This window comes from Gossypium arboreum, chromosome 8, assembly GCF_025698485.1.
Source record: "Gossypium arboreum isolate Shixiya-1 chromosome 8, ASM2569848v2, whole genome shotgun sequence".
NCBI classification, from domain to species: Eukaryota; Viridiplantae; Streptophyta; class Magnoliopsida; order Malvales; family Malvaceae; genus Gossypium; species Gossypium arboreum.
In genome coordinates, this window is record NC_069077.1 from 14,718,139 (window position 1) to 14,738,726 (window position 20,588).

The following is a 20,588-nucleotide window of genomic DNA, read 5'->3' on the forward strand; positions in this document are numbered from 1 at the left end:
TTGGCTATCACCATCGTTTGGTCATTTAATAATGGTTTATTTATTCATTTGGTCATTTTATTAATTAAAATTCTATAGTGATTAACTTTTACGACTTTTACACTTTAATCCTTATCCCTCAATAAGTCACTAATTCGAAAAAATTACCTATCCAAAATTAAATTCACCTATACAATAACTTCGTAAATATTTTTAATATTTAGGAGCTCGATTTATAGAAACGAGGTCCTAATATCTCACTTTTCAACACCACTGACTTTAGGGTTATTATACTTGTACCTTAGTTAACTATCTAATTGAGAACATTAAAGGAACTTTAATATTTACGGACTTAAATATTGAAAATAAGGTTCCAACATAATCTTTTCCGACACTACTAACTTTTGAGTCATTACAATACCTGTCGCGAGATATAAACCTTATTGTCTTGAGATATCATACTTCAAAGCAAAAATGTGAAAACAAAGGAAGCATGACTCGGGACATAACTTCATTGTCTCAAGACATAACACCCCATCTTGATAATTTGTATTTGGATTTGCATCTTAACTTTGTGCTTGACTTTGTATGATCTCAGGTTACTATGTGAGGACCCATTTGCCATATATATATATATATATATATATATATATATATATATATATGTAAATTTACTCACATGAAATGAAATATTACATTTATGCCATGTAAGTTAGTTTAAGATGAATGTTTGAAACTATTAAGAGTTGTTCGGAATGAAGGTGACATCTCGCATTCAAATTAGTAAATCGAGTTAAGTGTAGGGCCACACAAAATAAACTATACCATATTAATAAGATAAAAATTATGAAATAATAAATTTTAAAAGTTAAAGATTTATTATTATCAAACAAAATAATTATATTCAGTGCTAAATTTTATTAATATATCAAATAATTTTATAATACAAATCTAATATTTATAAATTCAATATTTAATTTTTCAACAATTAATTTTTCAATTGGTCAAACACACTCTAAGTCATGTATAACAAGAATATCAATTTTGTAAAAAACTTGTGTAGTAATTTCTTATAGAATAATTAATGGAATATTAAGAGATTGAAGTTTAACGAAATGAAACTTTGTTTTGGAATTTTTTAATCTGTCCTGGAATTGAATTTTGAGTTATATATATATATATATATATATATATATATATATAATTTTATGTTTATTCATACAACATAATTATATTCAAGTATACGTTTATTTAGATAGTCACGTCTCTTAGTAATATATATTAATATTCAATCATATAGTTATTTAAATAACACGAGTTTTGATTAACATTTAAGAGATAAACTTTTAATAACTATGAGATATAATTTATCATCTGAAATTTTTTCCTTTAATTTTTAGATTATTTATAACTTTTCAATGATAACTATAAAAATATTATAAATACTTATAATTTCTTTAATTTTATGGAAGATTGTTGAACCATATTTATAGAAAGAAAACATAAGGAAAATACCTCTCAAAAGAGAACTTTATTGATTACACACAAATAAATATATCAGGGAAACTACAAGTACCCAACCTTTTGGGTTTATTCAGCACAAAGCAAAAGTTTGATCACTTTGCTTGCTGTCTTATTATAAATTAATACACACTTTATTTTTAAGAAAATATAATAAACAAACACTTACTGACGTAATAACAAACACAAAGCAACCATAGCTGAGAATTGTGGTTTACTGAAGCTGAATATCGGTATCATAAGCAACTCCAGCTTTCCAATTACGAGGAATGACAGCCTTTGGCCATTTGATGCCGGCGTTATCGTGCACTTTGAACCTCAAACTGATGGCTCCCAATGGTGGATTTGGCATGTCGAAAACTGCCCCAAATGACCTTCTCATTTCTACCCATTTTCCCTGCATTTTACCATCAAAACTAGTTACTTTCAATTCCATTTAATAGCAATATAACATCAAAGGTTGGCATAGAGTTCGAGCACTTTGATTGATTACCTGCTGCCAAATATCAACGGATAGGATATCACTTTTACCGGCTTGGTACAACATTATAATGGCCAAGTAATCTGGGTTTCTGCTATATTCATGAACCTTAACCTGGATCTTATGACCAACGTATTGGCAGGGAACCCTTTGGTATTCCACACCAACAACTCCATAAGCAAACAGACGATCCGCGGTGCCTGGTCGTGCCATCACTTCATATGCGTGGTGGCTGAGGATGAAATCGGTGTTGTCGCCTTGGCCATAGTCAGTCACCACTACGTTCACCCCTTTCTTAGTACAGATTTGAGGGTTTGTTGTGCACCTAACCTGACGGGGTTATTTCATTTAAACATCATTAGTCGGCAACATAAAAGAACCAGCCGAGAAACGATATTTGTGATCAAGAATATATATATATATATCATAATATCGATATTATATTTTAAGGGTGTTAAAGATTTACCTGATAGCAAGCACCACAGCCAACTCCATTCTTGTAGAGCCTATAAACCCCAGCGACATTGCCACTAGAGATATTTCTTCCGTATTCTCCAAACCCGCAAGCTCCACCTAGATTCACGTGATTGTTAGCTCATATATGCAAAAATTTAGTAATAAAATAGACATGCATATCTGTATTATTGGAGAAATGTACATACTTGTAGTGCCTAAGCCGTCGGAACTGCCATAGTAAGTTGCTCTGGACTTCACGAAATAGTCCTTTGAGTAACACAGTGCAGGTAATAGCACCATGACACACACAAGACAGTAATACTGAAGTTTGAGCGAGAACTCCATGTTTCTGCTACCAAATGAAACCAAGAAAAATTAAAAATTAGAGATAAATGAGGTTTAAGGTAAGATGGGAAGGTAAGAAACAAGAATACCCCATATTTATAGCAAAGCAGGGGAAAAGATCGATGCTGCATTAGGATGAAGATGTAGGATCGTAAACGGTGTACGGTATGCAGACCCTTGTTATTGACGCCGTCCTTAACATGCTTATTTGAAAATATAAGGGATATTTGTATTTATTGTATTATGTTAATAAATGTTGTGTATGACTTTTGTGAACATTCCTTTCAGTTTTTGGAAGACTTGTGTCTATATTTGCCGGTCTATTTTGGAAGTTTACACGTAATTTACTTCGGGGACTAAATTATTTGTTTATGCTATTGGTTTAAGACTAGAGATGCAGACTCTATTTCTTGTAAGTTGGTTTTCCTCAAATATTTTGATGCCTCAAGGAAGTCATGTACGAAGAATTGGTATAAAGAATCAGCTGACGGAAAATAAATTACAAAAGCGAAGGTCAATTTTCTGAGGCACCACCGAAAAGCTATATTCCAAGGTATTATCATGACTGTCAAAAATTAGGGGGGGGGGGTTGAGAGCAATCACTGTGGATGGTGAAAAAAGTTTTAAAAAAGTAATATTCTTATTTGGCGATTCTCAGCAGCACATTGGGTGGTAAGATAGCAGAGAAAAACAAGAAAGTAAAAAATGAATTACTCTAATGATGGGTTTTAGAATAAGATGTGGTGACTTGCTTCTCTTTTCAATTGTGTCATTACTTATTAAATCCTTAATTTGCCTCGGACCAAAATGTTGTTTCCCCACTGTTACTCAAATAGGATCAGCACCTCAGATTTAACATTCTGCATTATTTATCATTTTCGCATATTTTACAATAAAAAGAATGATATTTATAACGTTTAGATCCACACATGCCTTGTCCTGGCCTTTCTATGACCGTTTTGCCAGCACTTGATCCATATTTTCATTTTCTCAGACCGGTTTATTTGAATCGAATCATACCAAAAAAGTTTTAAATTTGTAGAATTGATTAATCTTATTTTACTAATAAAATTTTGACAAATAAACTGACTTGAAATTTTCTTACAAAATCATAAATTGCCAACAACGCACCAAACATATGTTTTTTTTAATATATAATTTTAAATAATCACAAAATCACCAATCACACGAAATTAAATGAAATATCATTTAATAAAAAATAAAATTATAAAAGTTCAAAATCGATTTAAAAGAGTTTCGCTGTAATTACAATAAGACAATCTTTTAACTATTATAATAACTACATTTATTGGTGCATATTTATCTAAAAAGTAATCGAGTAGAGGATAGCATGATAGGTTGATATAGGTATGTTGATTGATCCTCCTTAATATATTGTTTGTCTGCTATTGCATGACGCTAATGGCTTAAGAACATTACGTCAAATGCCTATGTAATTTATGTTTAATCTTTTTTCAACAAAAAGTTAAATATTTCTATGAGTCCCTGTATTTTATAAAAGTTGTTGGTTTAATATATATATATATATATATATATATATTAATTTGGTCATTTTAAATTTATGTATTTTTGAATTTTTAAATTTCAATAATGACCAAACAATAATTGTTAAATTCATTAAGTTCAGTTCTTTATTTTTTCAAATCAAGCATAAACTTATTATCATATTTATTATGTCATGTCAACTTATTATTTTCATATATTATTCATTAAAATTATGTAAATGGATTAATGATTGTCATTTATTCTAAAACTGAATAATTAAACAACACCCATCCTCCCTCTATATTCAACAAGTAGTATTCATTTAAACTAAACTACACATCCACAATATAAATTACATATCTAGTTTATATCTAGTCATGTTATTCGTTATAAGGTATTAGAATTATAGCATCCTACACTAGACCCGATCACCGAGTCTGAATTATAGAATACCACATTCGTCATCAGAGCGACTACGATCAGTTCTTTTTACATTTGGCATCTAGTGCCTCAACGGATAATCCCAAAAAAATAGATTGCACTCATTGGTGTGACCGAAGTATAATTTGTGCCCAACACTCATCGGCACGTAGTCGAAGTAACATTTTGGCACCCAATGCCTCATTGAAACGTCTGGAGTAATTAGTTTGTGCCCAGCACTCATTGGAATATTTGAAGAAAAATGCACCTAATGCTCATCGGCATAGAATTGAAGTAACCTACACTCGATCTATCCTATATCTAACTTCGCCTTATCGATTAATAGGGTAATCTTTTTCCAATGTATGATTGAACTTGATTTACATTTCATCATTTTCAATCTATCAACCAATAATTTAATTTCATTATAAGTTCTATTCTCATTCTATCGATCTCAATATCATCAATTCATCAATCAATATATCATTACATACATATCATAGCATGATTCGTCTCAATTTCAAACCAATTTCACAAAGTTATGATATTTTCAATTTAATTCAATTTAACATTTTATCTCAATAATCAATCAAGTTCACACCAATATGATTTGATCGGTCATAATCAACTATTAATTTATTTTATAACTCTTCTATTATTTCCCTACTCCTCTTCACTTTGCATCCAATATGTATATATATTAGAATCTTTAGCTTTAGTATAACATGTTTATATGTAACAGTAATTATAATTCCACTATTTACTAATGTGGTCATATTAAAGTTGTCTACTTATGTCATAGTCACTAAATTATTTATATCTTGAGCTGCAGAATTCAAAATTAAGATCCGCTTGTTTTTTTTTTTGAAACTAGACTCAAATATATTTTTTACCATAAAAATTTAAGAATTTTTAATTTATCCAATCAGTACAGTAAATTCTTCAAATTTGCCCCTGTTCTGTTGCTTGACAGCTTTGACCTGTCTTTACTAAAAATTAATTATCTTTTAGTATGGGGTTCGTATGATGTTTTTGTTTGTTTCTCTTGAAAATAGACTCATAAAGCATTTAAAAAATAAATTTAATATGCTAAACATTTTTGTACAATTTATAATAATTTTTCAAAGTTAGAACAAGAGAACCAAAAATCATTCTGACCTTGTCTCATAAAAATTATTATATCTCATAATCTACAACTCCATTGCTTACACTGTTGTTTTTATGCAAAACTAGGCTCAATAAGATTTAATTTTATATTTTATTCAAGCTCTAACTCAATTTGTACAATTTTTGATGAATTTTCAAATTTGTACTACCACTTCTATTCATAAAGTGTTTAGTTAAACAATTTGTTCTTCCATGACTTGAGTAAGTTCTTCTCATTTCATTATCCACACTTAATAATCATAATCATATTCTATTTCATAAACATATTCAAATTGCTATCAAACATATAAAAAATCATAATTCAAATACAAACATACCATATGAACTTAATTTACAAAAACAACAAACAAGTTGAATCTGCAGGGACTAGTCGATAATTTTAGTTTTTCCGCGATTATCTCTAGTTATCTAATTCTTGATCTATACAATAATTCAAATCAATTTATCAGTTCCAAACATCTTATATCATCCTATTATAAGCATGTATCAGTTCAATTTTATTTTTTGAATGTTCTCTAAAGTTTTGCATTTTATTCAATTTAGTCCCTAAAATCGAAATAGCCATATTTTTCAAATTTGAGTTTCGTTTTCCAATCCGATTCCAATCTCATCCTTTATAAACTCTCTACTATCTATTTTTATCAAAACCTCATATCAGCTTTACAAATAATTCACTTTAGTCGTTATGATACAAAATTAACATTTAAACTTCATAGCTTAATTTATTTTATATTTAAGCTCAAAATTTAATAATTTAAAATAAAAACTTCAAGAAATTATTAATGACAATTTTAAAAACTTTAACAATTTTATAAAATAATACACAAGCTAACTAATTAAAAACATAAAATTCACAATAAATAGACCTGAAATGGCTTACCAATGGAAGGTTTGAAATTTGAAATAATTTGAAACCCTTTCTTCTCTTTAGGCTTGGCCAAGGAAAGAAGAAATGAAAAAGATGATAGTTATCATCTTTCCCTTTATTTAATAATATAAAAATATATATTCATCTACCTACCGTCCATCATCATTAATAACTCCCTTTGTAATTTTATAATAATTAAATTTTAATGATTTAATTCTTAAACTTTAATTAATAATTAATTCAACCAAATTACTAATTCAAAATTCAGTTCACTTATAAAATAACTCCATAAATAATTAATAATATTTATGAGCTCAATTTATAAAAATAAAATCTTAAAACTATATTTTTGACAGTGTTGACTTTTGGGTTGTTATAAGAATAATTAAATAATTATGAATTTAGTAATTCTAATTGATAAGACAAATATTCTAAGTTATTGATACGAGTCCTATATTCAATAAATCTTAATATTTATAATTAAACAAAGAATTATAAATACTGAAAAATAAAGAATAAAATTCTTTTAAATTTTCACAAACTTGAACAACCAAAACTTTAAAATTCTTTTGACTAGAAAAAGAGTTTAGCAACACATATTCAACATTCTCATCACCAAGCCTCAAATGTGATTTTGGTTAAATATTTTTTTGAAAGAGCATGATTATTTTATTAAATTGTAACAGAATAAATTTTTGTACTTTTGTAACAGAAAAACTTTAATAATAATGTGATCTAGTCTTTTATAATTATTCTCTTTTATCTATTTATTTTGTATCTAAATTTTTATAAAATATTTAGAATTATTTATTACTCTTATATAATTTTTAAATAAAAATATTCTAACTCACGTTTTATTATACTGATAATAATGTCGATGCAATATATAAAAATTATGTGACTTTTTATATTTTATGTTGGTAAGTGAAGTTAAGCATAAAATCATGTAAAATTAATGAAGGCTTCAAGAGGTGAATAATCATTTCATTTTTATAAAATTTTATATATTATCACTTATACATATGTTGGTGCGTAAAAGAGTTAAAAGGATAAACTAAAGCTCAATGACATTTTGTATTTTACATTGATGAAACAATAAACATTGAACCATGTATAATAAAAATATTATTTTAATAAATAACTTGTATCCAAGTAGATATTTATTTAGATAGATAGTCAAATCTCTTAGCAATAAACATTATTTTTCAAGTAAATATTTAATAATTATAATAATTTATCATTTATAATTATTTTTCTTTTTTGAACTTTTGAATTACTTATAATTTTTAATAATTGTAACTATTATAAAATTATAAATATTTTGGAAGATTACTTATAAATATTCAAAGAAACATAAGGAAAATCTCTTTCCAAGAACAACTTTATTGATTTCCCACAAACATCAGGCAAAACTAGACATACCCAACTTTTCATGTTTATTGAGCACAAAGCCAAGTTTGAGCACTTTGCTGTCTTATTAGAAACTAATACACACTTTTTTTAATAAAAAAATATATAATAAACAAACAACTTACTGACTTAACAACATTAACATAGCAACAATAGCTGGGAATTGTGACGCAGTTTACTAAAGCTGAATATTGGTATCATAAGCAACTCCAGCTTTCCAATTAGGAGGAATAACATCCGGTGCCTCCACCGCCCATTTGCTGCCGGTGCTGTCCTGCACATTGAACCTCAAACTGATGGCTCCCAATGGTGGATTTGACATGTTGAAAACTGCCCCAAACGACCTTCTCATTTCTACCCATTTTCCCTGCATTTTACCATCAAAACTAATTACTTTCAATTCCTTTTAGTAGCAATATATAACATCAAAGGTTGGCATAGAGTTGAGCACTTTGATTGATTACCTGCTGCCAAATATCAACGGATACGATATCACTTTTACCAGCTTGGTACAGCATTATAATGGCCAAGTAATCTGGGTTTCTGCTATATTCATGAACCTTAACCTGGATCTTATGACCAACGTACTGACAGGGAACTCTTTGGTATTCCACATCAACAACTCCGTAAGCAAACAGACGATCCGCGGTGCCTGGTTGTGCCATCGCTTCAAATGCGTGGTGACTGAGGATGAAATCGGTGTTGTCGCCTTGGCCATAGTCAGTCACCACTATGTTCACCCCTTTATCAGTACAGATTTGAGGGCTTGTTGTGCACCTAACCTGACAGTTATTTCATTAAACAAATACCTAGTGTCATTAGTTGGGAACCTAAAATAACCAGCCACTTGCTTATTGGAGTAGTCCGAGAAACATAATTTATGATCATGAATACATATATACACGCATAATATCAATATTATAACTTAAGGGTGTTGGGGATTTACCTGATAGCAAGCACCGCAGCCAATTCCATTGTTGTAGAGCCTGTAAACCCCAGCTACATTACCATCAGAGATATTTCTTCCATATTCTCCAAACCCGCAAGCCCCACCTGGAATCACATGATTGTTATCTCATATATACAAATATTTAGTAAGAAAATAAATATGCATATATGTATCATAGGAGAAATGTATATACTTGGAGTGCCTAAGCCGTCAGGACGGCTATAGTAAGTTGCTCTTGACTTGTCGAAATTGTCAGAGTAACACAGTGCAGGTAATAGCATCATGACAGACACTAGACAACAATACCGAAGTTTGAGTGAGAACCCCATGTTTCTGCTACCAAATGAAACCAAGAAAACTTAAAAATTAGAATGAAGATGAATGAGGTTTAAGGTAAGATGGGAAGCTAAGAAACAACAATACCCCATATTTATAGCAGAGGGTTGCAAGCTGTGTATAGATGAAGGGAATATGTCGACCCCGCTATTGACCACGTCCTTAATCCTTATTTGAATCTGGGAAATGTAATTATTGTATTATGTTAATAAAGGTTGTGGTTACCATCATATATTATGTTAAATTATTTGTTTACGCTGTTGGTTTAAGACTGGAGAAGCATATTTTTTTGTTTAATTTATTTTTTTCCCCAATAATTTTGATGCGTCAAGGAATTGTTAAGTATGAAGAAATAGGATAAACAAAAGCAATCAGCAGACGGAAAATAAATAAGAAAAGCCAAATTCAATTTTACCAAGTTGTTCAAAACTACCTGTAATTCAACATCTATTGCCACGAAGGTCATTGCTATTTTATCTGTAAAATAAAAAACTTATTCTCATTTTCCCTGTTTTTCATCAACTTTGTAACTTTCAATACACATTAGTCTAAGTATATATTTTAGATATTAAATGAAGTTAATTTTACCCTTCCAAATTAATTTTATAATTATTTTTCCAACATAACTTTGTGTATTGTAAATTTTTAAAAAATTGAATTGTTATTTTATTTCTTTTCAATGTTTTAAATTTTAAATTTTTTTTAAATTTTAAATTAAAAATATATTTATGAAATTATTTTAAAATGAATATTCATCGAGTGTGTTTGATTTTTAATTTTTTTATCATTTATAATTTATTACTAACTTGTTTAGTAATAAAATTCAAATATCCCAACCTTAACTTGATATATTCAAATATAACTCAATTTTAACTTGACCTAATATGTTTAATGATATTATTAATCATTTTCTATGTATAATTATGCTAGAGTAAATATTAATATAAATATTGTTATCATATATTTTAAATCAATAATATATTTAAAGGGTATTTTGCTTATTATCGTAGATAATTTTTTCTAAACTCAACCAGATTTGACTTGCTCCACTTGATTAATAGAGAGATTAAACCTACTATAATTTCTGGTTAAAAAAACAGAACTAACCCTATTAGGTTGATTCGAGTCTTTTTATTATTTTACCATGTCTAATTCGAAGATAAAAAAAAAAAAAAAAGATTATATTATAAATGAAAAGGTACTATATTATATCCCACCAACACTAATTCAATTGAATGTGTTTTTAATATATCAAGATTAAAGCAGCACGTATGATGTTAATTAATTAGGTTGATAAATGTTTGTAGTGACTGAGTAAAAGCATCCCACAATAAACATATCTTCTAACTGTCAAACATTGTGGGTGAGAGAGCGATGATTAAATTTTCTGTTCAGCTTCGTAGAACCATTTGATGTTGAATAATTCTTTTCCATAAGGATAGTTTGTGGATAATATCATAATAATGAAGAAGAAGAAGAAGAAGAAGAAGAAGAAGAAGAAGGGTTTAAGTTGTATTTTTATTTGGTAAGTGGGTGGGTAGGTAGGTCTATTTGGCAATTGTCAGCAGCACATTGGGTGGTACGATACCAGAGGAAAACAAGAAAGATGGTAAAATATGAGTTATGCTAATAATGGGTTTTAGAATAAGACGTGGTCACTTGCTTCTCTTTTTAATTATCTGATTTCTTTTCTTTCCTATTCTATTTTCTCATTACTTTTCTATTTTTAAGAATTACTTGTTCAATCTTTGATTTGCCCACAATTTTCTTTCCCCACTATTACAAAAAAAAAAAAAAACCCACGATTAGCATCACAGATTTAATATTTATACTGCATTTGTATTTATCATTTTGACTTTAATAATTCATACGACTGAAATTTTTGTTTTGGATAAGCTTGTAATTTCATCCCAACTTGGCTTTTTCTTTCCAACCAAAATCAAATCTCTTCTGAATTATCTTTAAAAAAAAAAAATCTTATGAATTACCTAACTTCCCAAGTTGTATAAAGATTAATTAGAAATCCTAATTCGTATGTTTATAAAAATTACATATTTAAATTATAGATAATAATAAAATTAAAATATATAAAAATTCAAAATGAAATTTTGATCAAATGATAAATTTAAAATTTTTCTTACCTAATTGGTATAGGTTTAAACTCCATCCTATTCTTAGTTTTATAGGTTTTAAAATAAAAAAGTTAAAATTACCCCATAAATAGTATAATTTATTTTAAATATGAAGGGATATTAATTTAATTTTCCTATTTGAGTTGGGACTCAATTGATGGGTGACACTAACTCAATAAATGGCTTTATAAAAAATATAGATATACAACCGATAAAGATAATAAATTTTACATATTAAAATAAAAATTATAGAACGTATTAAAATGAAGTTTTAGTTGAGTGATAAAATGCATCTTCATAATTTTTCTAACTGAGTTGGTGACCTAATTGAAGGTGATACCAACTCAGTTAAGAGCTTAAAAGTAATAACTATAGATATATAATTAATTAAAGTAATAAAGTGTGCATAACAAAACTAAAATGTATAAAACTATTAAAATAAAACTTCAGTTGAATGGTAAAATGCATTTGATTTGAGTTCAAATCCTATTATATACATACTTTTATTAGTTTTTTTAAATAAAAAGATTAAAGTACCATTGAATAATATAACTTATTTTAATTATGGAATGATATTTTCGTAATTTCCTTAACTAAATCGATAACCCGATTAAGAGTGATACTAATTTAGTAAAACTTAAATAATAATATAAATATTTATGATATCAATTGTAGATGAATTTGTACAACTTAATATTTGCAAGTAAATTAGATCACATTTAAATAGTATGTTGTTTTTTTGACATTTCAAAAAAAAAAAAAATTTCACTTCTGAATAATTTGAAGATATAAAATAATTCTCAAGTCATTTTTATTATAGTGAGAAAGTACATTTACCACAAATAAAGATACATGTAATCTATTTTTCTTAATGCATCATTTCATTTTTTTCATTTCATCAACTAACGCAAGTCATCAATGTTACACTAGGCTAGTAAAAAGATTGATTGGACATAGAAAATTAGTGTTCAAATAATTTGTAATTAAGTTTCGACTCTACATCTTACAATATTATCTAGTCCCAAAGTTATTATATTTATATGTTCTAAATATGTAGTTTCCACACATATGCGTGTGATAGAATTTATAATCTAATTTCACTTTCTTTTTTAAAAGTTGAAGTTGAATTGAATATTTACATCTTCAAAAACCTAATAAACAAAAAACAAAATGGTATAAATATTCCTAACAATTAAGAAAATTAAATAAATTAACCTCTCTAAAATTATAAAAATTTAAAAACCTATAAAAATATTAAATTAGATTTTTATTAAAAGAAAAACTTTAAAATGATAAATTCAAGGACGTTTTTTAAGACCAACCTTTTAAGTTTTGACATCAATTATCTTTAAATATTTTAATTAATTAAATTTTATAAAAAAATATTTAAAACTACTTCATTGAAAGATTTTTAATATTTTTTCAAATTTTATTCATAATACTTTTTAAAAATAAGAGATTAAAGTTAAAAAAAATTATGACTAAAAGTCAAAATGTAACACGTTTAGTAGGATGGAGTGAGTATTAATGATGCCGTAAAATTTTTACAATATATATGGTCTCAAATTTATTTATTTTAACTTAAAATTTAATCATGTTGTCAATAATATTTTAATTTGAGTTTTATTTTTTAAATTTGACTCGAACAAATATATTTGAATCAATCTAATTTTATTTTATTCAATTTAATTTGAAAAAACTTAAATTGAAGTAAAATGATAAAAATAAAATAACTCAACTAACTCAAAAATTTTCACTCAATTTAACTTAATTCAGTTCAACACCCACCTCTACTTTTTGAAATAAAAAAACAATGTCATTTTCTAAGATTTGTGAAAATCTTTATTTGTTATTTTGATAATTAAATGATAAAATTAATATTATTTTGTTGGTTTGAATTTGATAATTATTCTAATATTATGGTTTAAAATTTTTCTTAGTTTAAGTTAATCTTTAAATTTAATAATTATTGATTTAAGTTTTCCTTTTGTCTTTAATCCTTAAACATAGTAAATATATCATAGACTATTTAAAAAGAATTAAATATTAATATGAAAACAATTATGTAAGTAAAAAATTGAAAACTTCAACTAAAATCAGAGCTCAAATACTGTATTAATTCAATCTTGAAATTGATGCCTTTGAAGCTGAAATCAAGCAACATAGATGTCTTGCAATAAGGTGATTTTATTTCCCATTACACATGTCGAGTTGGTAAAGCTTCACCCTTTCTTCCACTTTAATGAGATTTATTATATGCATCCAACAAAGGGAATGGTATCTGTTTTTCCTTTTTCTTCTTGAAATAAAGAAAAAACTATTCATCCAGTTTTATTTTTTTAATTACTAGTAAAATATAATTCATTTTTCATTATTAGAGTAGAGATTATTAACTAATTATTAAAATATATTTATGGTAATCTAATTTTTTGTTAATGAAAAGATAACGCTTAATAATAATTTTAACTCTAATATTTATATATTATGTTAATTTAATTTTATTTTAAGATACAATTAGATAATTACAAACATTAAAAGTTAAACTTTTTTTAAAACATAAAACATAAAAATAATTAAAATAGTAAAATAAATATTTTATATTTTAATAAATTTCCTAACTCAATAGTTGGGTCCGTCCCATTTAATTCCAAACCCCACTTTGGGAAATAAAAAATCACCTTGGATTATTTTTCAATCCCTAGCTTAGCAGCCTTACATGAAATGTGGTAAATGGTTGGACAAAGTAGCCCAAAGTATCAAACTGCAATAACTTCCAATTTTTTAAGTCAAATTGGTGGATGACTGACAGCCTCAAACACCACACACTTCTCCCTACAAACTGAACTCAGCCATGAACTGAAAAGGAAAAGTTCATCACTCCACCATCATCCTCAAAAAAACAAAACAAAACTGAACACGAATCTATGTCAATATCCATGGCCTTGTTTTCTCCTCCTTGTCCTACCTCCTTCTCCGTCAACCCCAATTTCACCCACAAACCCGCTCTTTTTCTCCCTCTTAAGAGACCCTTTCTTTCGCTTTCCACTCCCAAGTCTTTATCAGACAATGGAGCTGGAGTTTCAGCTTCTGTTCCTGCCATTGAAGACCCAAAACCCAGTCAGAATGACCCCGTCCTTGAAAAGGCCGTGGAGGGATCTTCTGGGCCTAACGGGGCGGCTACCAGCACAGAAATTGAGGTTTTGAGCAAGTTTGAGGATCCTAGGTGGATCGGAGGAACTTGGGACTTGAAACAGTTTCAGAAAAATGGCACCACTGACTGGGATGCTGTTATTGATGCTGGTAAGTTTTTTCTTCTTTTTCTTTTTAATTTTTTTTTTCAAATTTCTACTTGCAAAACCTGAATAAATTGTTATTTTTTGTTGGTTTCTTGAAAGGGTCTTAATGAAACTGATGTTAAATGCATTTCCTTTGATTCAAACTTAAAGCATTTTGTTCCCTTCTTGTTCTTTGATAAGAGAGAAGGACAGAAGGAATGGTTGTTAAAACTGTGACTGCAAAAATGCTTTCCGTGACTGGCAGTTGCTTATCTTATGTGGGTAACAACGACAAGGTTCGGTTGTTTAGCTGATAATCAACTGATGCGGTGGTACTTAGAACAGGAAATGACTATGTTTGTAGAGTTAACTGATAATCAACAGATTGATACATTTTGTACTTGTTAGAATGGTAGTTCAAAGTGGTGTTCTACGACGATGCTGTTTAGCTGAAATAGGACGGTGATACAAATGACAGTAATGCTATTATTGTGCATTAATAATCGACTGTTCACATATGCAGTAAGTGGTATTATTGATTCAGAACAGATTAGTATTAAGGTGGTACAAAGGATATTTGGTAGGTGTCAGGTGTTCTGGTTTGTATTCATTGCAAGCTCTACTCCCATTTGAAGCCGATTTAATGAAATATACTAATACAACAAACTCTTTCTTTTGTTAAACAAAAGCCAATCTAGGCTTGTGATCTGGCAACATCTAAATGGAAAAGGATACTTATTAAAGAACAAAGAAACATACTTGGAGTCCACCGACACTAGAAAACAGTGGTTAGTGGTTAGGCCAGAAGATTAATGGGGCCTTTTTCTGATTTGATGTTGTTGAGGCCTAGACAGGTTTTTTGTGATTGTAATTTCCTTATGATTGTTTTGGTATGCCCCATCCCTGTATTCATTTTTGCTCTTGTACAGTTAAACTAAGTGAATCCTGTGAAAAATCCTGACCTTCGCTAAATTAATGTATTAGATTTATCAATGAAAGTCATTAGGGTAAAAAATGACATATAGGCTATTAGTGTTGTTGATGTCCTTTTTGTGATGGATTTGGCTTAAGAATATCCTTTGAAGAGGGTTAGCTGAGCTTGGACACTAGGGGTTTTTGAAGTATAATGTGAGCTAGGAGTCGTCAGAGCTTATGCTCTGGGACACTATCTGATGCTTAAATCAATAAGTGTAGTATAATGGAGAAGGCAGCAATAGACAAGAGCACGTACAGAGAGTGAGAGTCTAGAGAGAAAGAAAGAGACCTGTATCTGGGGAGTCTTTGGGCTGCCCGTTTCTTGGCCATTGGTTGCCCGTTTTGGCTTGTTGGCATGCTAGTTTGCCTAGTCTGCATAGTGACCAGTTTGTTGGCCCTGCAACCTTGATTGCCCAAGATCCTTCCTGACAAGGCTGCCAGCTCTTGATAGTTGTTGTGCCAAGCGGCCCACTCCTTGACGATTCTAAGTGCTTAGGCTTTTGTGAGCTTGTGACCTGGTTCATATATATTAGTATAACAAGTGTCATCTGTGTTTTTACTAAACTCTATGCTCATTTACATACATTATTCTTGCTTGACTTTGAGGGTTTGAACCATTGAGGCAAATACATGCTATGTTTGAAATTCTAGTCTAATTTTTCCTGTTGATTCTATTATTCCTTTGTTTGTGACAAACTTACTTGAACTCCACAGAGGTCAGGAGGAGAAAATGGCTCCAGGATAATCCAGAAACTACCAGTAATGACGACCCTGTAGTGTTTGACACTGCCATCATACCTTGGTGGGCATGGATGAAGAGATTCCATCTACCTGAAGCTGAATTGCTTAATGGTTTGTGCAAATCTATGTTGTTCTGACATTGTGGCTCCAGTAGTCGCATTACTGGTTTGTTTAACCCCAATTCAATGTTATGAGTTTTATGCAGGCCGTGCAGCAATGGTTGGGTTCTTCATGGCATATCTGTTTGATAGCTTGACTGGAGTAGGATTGGTTGACCAAATGGGCAACTTCTTTTGCAAGACCCTATTGTTTGTAGCTGTTGCGGGAGTGCTTTTAATCAGGAAGAATGAAGATTTGGATAACATCAAGAAGCTTATTGAAGAGACAACCTTTTATGACAAGCAATGGCAAGCAACTTGGCAGGATGACAATAGTTCCAACAGCAACTAGTTCAATTGTAGTTTCTTAACATTTTTTTTTCACCAATGCCGTATTTTCAGCTCTCCCCTGTTTGTAAGGAAACTTGAAATATGAGTCCTTTCTATACGCCTAGCTATGTTGTGTGCGTGATTTTAGCCTCAACGAATATATGAAAGTTTCAGCTAATGCTTTCCCTCGTATTATATATTATATATCACAAATAATCGAGAACTGGACAGTTTCTTTTAATAGAAAGTTTAGATTTTTTTTGTTAGGTGTAAGATTTTTGGTTAAGTTAAATGGCAATGTCAAGTGGAAAGCAATGCAACAAAAGATTGGTGATTCATCATCAACCACTTTTTTTTTTTTATTAATATAAGTTTTTATGGGTTGAAAAAAAATCAGAAAATAAGTATGGTTGGTTGTTGTACCTTTTTATTTAAGAAATTTTTAATGTTAAAAGATAATTAAATTATACCAATATGTATTTCCTTGCATGATATTCACATTTTTCATTACGGTCAGGGCCAAGGGTGCTGTTTAATTTGCATAAGTTTCATCAATTTGGAACCTTTTTAGAAAATACCGACGAGGTCGGTTGATCGATTCAACCAATGATTCCAAGGTCGGCTTTCTCTGTTTGGCTATTGTATTATCTTTGTGTTTGCAACATCAAATATGTCAGCTTCCGATGATTTCTCCAACTCAAATTCTCTTCTTGTCAACAACAGCATGCCAACCAAAACGGTAAGCCCCCCCTCCCTCTGGTTTCATCTCCAGGTTCTGAATCTTATACATGATGAAGCAAATAAATAACTTGGGATGATTTTTCAGGCAACATACTGTGAACAAAAGACCGTGTTCGTAACTGTTTATGTAGAGAAACCCCGGAGGAGGGCATCGTTGAAGCACAGCCATTCTATTCACCAGATCATCAATCAAGAGCTGATTCAACATAAGCATGGTGGAGCTGGCAAAGGGTACAATAGAAGAGCTGAGCTTCTTCACTACTCTCGGCGCCTAAGGGAGTCTGCTCGATCATCCGCATCCAGAGCTTTACAGTCAAAGCCTGTTTCTTCCATTGATCAGCAGCAGCCACCTTCAAAAAAAGTATTTCACCCACTAATGCTTTAATTACATTAGTTAGAACATGAATCAAAATTATTATCTTGTCATAGTCTCTTAAGGTTTTGCCACTCCCAAGTGTATCTCTACAAATCCAAACTCGAAATATAACACGCATGAGTGTAATTTGCAGAATTGATGCCAATTTATATATTAAATCAATTGCTATCTATTTTGGAAGGTGCACTCATTTGTATGTTATATTTCGATTTCTTAGGAAGCCAACTTGAAGGTGTGGCAAAACCTTAAAAGAATTTCGATTTTATGTTGTTACGAAATGGTCCAGTGAGTTGTGTCGGATCATGACAATAACCAAAAGAAAAGAAGAAGAAGAGCTATTTCAGTCCTTGGATCCTTTTTCTTTTCTTCCACTTTGGAGTTACAGTCAAAAGAGATTAAATTTCTAGTTTGATGAGATATTTGCTTCATATAGCCACTAGTATAGTCCTTTTTTTTAAGTTGAAGCAATGTGGATTAAAGAGAAAAAGAAAAAGCAGAAGTAACTACATAAAGGGGTTGTTTGATTCAAAATGGGTCCATAAGCATTTATTGTCAAAGAAGATAAAGAAAGGTTAGTTGTGATTCCTCTCCCCTTTTTCATTTTTGATGTGGTAGATTAGGGCTGTCCAAAGAAAGGCAACATATTCCAGGACTCCAGCTTGTTTTGACAAATGGGGAATACTGGTTCCAAGTTTTTTAAAATCATTGAAGAGCCTCCTCCAATCCAAGAAAACTGAGAACAAAAGGAAAAATAGATCCACAAGCAATAATAAGATCAAAGCCGTAATGAAAAGCCTACAGGTGATGTGCAAAATTACCATCATTCTTATGACTTAATGACTAGTTCATTTCTTCATTGTTATAAAGGAAATGGTCCCCCTTTCTTTCTCTCAGAGTCAGATGCAAAAGAAATGGAGGTTTCTTTCAAAACCAAACTCCAGGTTGCATAAGAATAAGCATCGGTAAAGCCCAATTTTAGCTGGTTTCCCCGTAAATTGTTGTAAATGTTTTGGAAGAGGTTACTATTGGGTGAGTTATATGTATTAGCACGAATTTCAACATTCATTTGTAGCTTGTAGCGGCAGAGTTTGCTCTTTCTTGAACAATAAAGTGACGATTATTTGTAGACACGTCTCAGATCAATTTTCTATAATGTGTAAAGCATTCGTTGTCTCAATTGCTTGTAATATGAGCTATAGGGGCGTTGATCCATTGCATCTGAGTTTCAATACTGTGCCAACATCTGGAATAGCACAAAGAAATTGAACGTAGTGTTTGAAATTGGAAATGAATTTACGACTCCTGGTTCGCCCAAAAATCAAATGGAGTAGGTGGGCCAAAGTTGGTTTGTTAATTGAGCTAGAAGGGGGACACCCAAACTTGAGCAATATGGAGGCAGCTTTAGGGAGCTCTGATCGAGTTGTTTTTGGATTCGATTAGGAAGTATATGTTCAAATATTTCTGGATTGAATCAACTTAGGTTGGATATTTTCACATTCAAATAAATTTATGCTTGGATTATCTTCGGTTTTTGGCTATTGCTCTTTCCACCAATTGAATTCCTTCCTTTTTTTAGAGAACCTTTTCCTAACTATGCTGAAATTCTCAATTTGCTAGTTTTTTAACACATGTTGGAAAATAACAGTTTTAAGGCAAAGTGAAGTAAAGAAGAGGAAAATAAGAAGAGGATGAATACATAATCATTTAGATTTATCAATTCAATTTTGTGCAATAATTAATCTAGATCATCTATTAGCTAAAACTCAATCTATTTTTACAACCCTAATATTGAATCCAATTGTTACAATTACTCTTAAAATATCCTCACTGTAATAGCCCAAATTTGACCGGGTTAAATAAAGAAAAAATTAGATAAATAAATAAACATTTATTAAAAAGTCCATTGAAAGTCCAGGCCTACTGTTGCTACCCAAAGCCCAAATACAAAAACCCATATCCGGGTATAACCCAATAGCCAAAACAATACCTAATACCCCTAAGCTAAACCCAAACCCAAATAAGACCCGTTACACCCAGCAGCCCATCAGACTCATTATCCCTGCTAGCCTAAGTCAGACCTAACCCATTACATTACAGACCTTGACCCAAAACAAAATAGCCCAAAAGGCCCAACAGACTTAAGAGAAACAAGGAAACCCTAGGGTTTCCTGAATACTGTGGCGCCGCAAACATTTCTGGAAGCTTCGGGGAGTGTCTGGCAACCCTCAAATCGAGGCCACTGTTTAATGAGTTGTCCCAAGGGGCTTCAATGCTCATCAACGCCCCGATCATCGGTCATCCCTTGGTCTGGCCCCAAATTACGTCATGACCATCACCAAGGCTCCATCAAGACCGCTATCATCGCACGCGTCTACACCAAAGATGGTCACTGCCGGATCCTCGCCGATTGCTCGCAAGAAAGGAAACAAACAACAAATACGCGAAAAAGCAGAGTAGAAAATGGCAAGGAAATCACAGCACA

The 20,588-nt window shown here is 30.4% G+C and overlaps 4 protein-coding genes across 4 annotated transcripts; 2 read left to right on the forward strand and 2 right to left on the reverse strand.

Annotated features, from left to right (window-relative positions):
• Positions 1-1,498: 1,498 nt before the first annotated feature.
• Positions 1,499-2,782, reverse strand: LOC108488885 (expansin-like B1). The gene is made up of 4 exons (XM_017793163.2): positions 2,644-2,782; positions 2,448-2,554; positions 1,994-2,311; positions 1,499-1,897 (listed from the first exon to the last, which is right to left on the reverse strand). The coding sequence occupies exons 1-4, from the start codon at positions 2,780-2,782 to the stop codon at positions 1,715-1,717; spliced, it is 747 nt and encodes a 248-aa protein (XP_017648652.1). The 3' UTR covers positions 1,499-1,714.
• Positions 2,783-8,097: 5,315 nt separating this feature from the next.
• LOC108488781 (expansin-like B1) lies at positions 8,098-9,646 on the reverse strand. The gene is made up of 5 exons (XM_017793066.2): positions 9,526-9,646; positions 9,296-9,435; positions 9,100-9,206; positions 8,618-8,935; positions 8,098-8,520 (listed from the first exon to the last, which is right to left on the reverse strand). Exons 1-5 carry the CDS (start codon positions 9,528-9,530, stop codon positions 8,332-8,334), a joined length of 759 nt encoding a protein of 252 aa, XP_017648555.2. The 5' UTR covers positions 9,531-9,646; the 3' UTR covers positions 8,098-8,331.
• A 4,628-nt stretch (positions 9,647-14,274) lies between these two features.
• On the forward strand, positions 14,275-17,167 carry LOC108487144 (light-harvesting complex-like protein 3 isotype 2, chloroplastic). Its single transcript, XM_017791398.2, has 3 exons — positions 14,275-14,870; positions 16,535-16,672; positions 16,767-17,167. Exons 1-3 carry the CDS (start codon positions 14,495-14,497, stop codon positions 17,009-17,011), a joined length of 759 nt encoding a protein of 252 aa, XP_017646887.1. The 5' UTR covers positions 14,275-14,494; the 3' UTR covers positions 17,012-17,167.
• Positions 17,168-17,360: 193 nt separating this feature from the next.
• LOC108488710 (uncharacterized) lies at positions 17,361-19,627 on the forward strand. The gene is made up of 4 exons (XM_017793000.2): positions 17,361-17,728; positions 17,816-18,091; positions 18,722-18,907; positions 19,001-19,627. Exons 1-4 carry the CDS (start codon positions 17,660-17,662, stop codon positions 19,070-19,072), a joined length of 603 nt encoding a protein of 200 aa, XP_017648489.1. The 5' UTR covers positions 17,361-17,659; the 3' UTR covers positions 19,073-19,627.
• Positions 19,628-20,588: the final 961 nt, after the last annotated feature.

Bases quoted from the DNA above. Each gene is read 5' to 3' on its own strand.
- LOC108488885 (XM_017793163.2), bottom strand. From the start codon at position 2,782: ATGGAGTTCTCGCTCAAACTTCAGTATTACTGTCTTGTGTGTGTCATG. The intron at 2,312-2,447 runs GTAAATCTTTAA...TAACCCCGTCAG, and splicing joins GCTGTGGTGCTTGCTATCAG to GTTAGGTGCACAACAAACCC. The intron at 1,898-1,993 runs GTAATCAATCAA...GGTAAAATGCAG, and splicing joins CCGTTGATATTTGGCAGCAG to GGAAAATGGGTAGAAATGAG.
- LOC108488781 (XM_017793066.2), bottom strand. The intron at 9,207-9,295 runs GTATATACATTT...ATGTGATTCCAG, and splicing joins TGACGGCTTAGGCACTCCAA to GTGGGGCTTGCGGGTTTGGA. The intron at 8,521-8,617 runs GTAATCAATCAA...GGTAAAATGCAG, and splicing joins CCGTTGATATTTGGCAGCAG to GGAAAATGGGTAGAAATGAG.
- LOC108487144 (XM_017791398.2), top strand. From the start codon at position 14,495: ATGTCAATATCCATGGCCTTGTTTTCTCCTCCTTGTCCTACCTCCTTC. The intron at 14,871-16,534 runs GTAAGTTTTTTC...TGAACTCCACAG, and splicing joins GGATGCTGTTATTGATGCTG to AGGTCAGGAGGAGAAAATGG. The intron at 16,673-16,766 runs GTTTGTGCAAAT...AGTTTTATGCAG, and splicing joins TGAAGCTGAATTGCTTAATG to GCCGTGCAGCAATGGTTGGG.
- LOC108488710 (XM_017793000.2), top strand. From the start codon at position 17,660: ATGTCAGCTTCCGATGATTTCTCCAACTCAAATTCTCTTCTTGTCAAC. The intron at 17,729-17,815 runs GTAAGCCCCCCC...ATGATTTTTCAG, and splicing joins ACAGCATGCCAACCAAAACG to GCAACATACTGTGAACAAAA. The intron at 18,092-18,721 runs GTATTTCACCCA...TTGATGTGGTAG, and splicing joins AGCAGCCACCTTCAAAAAAA to ATTAGGGCTGTCCAAAGAAA.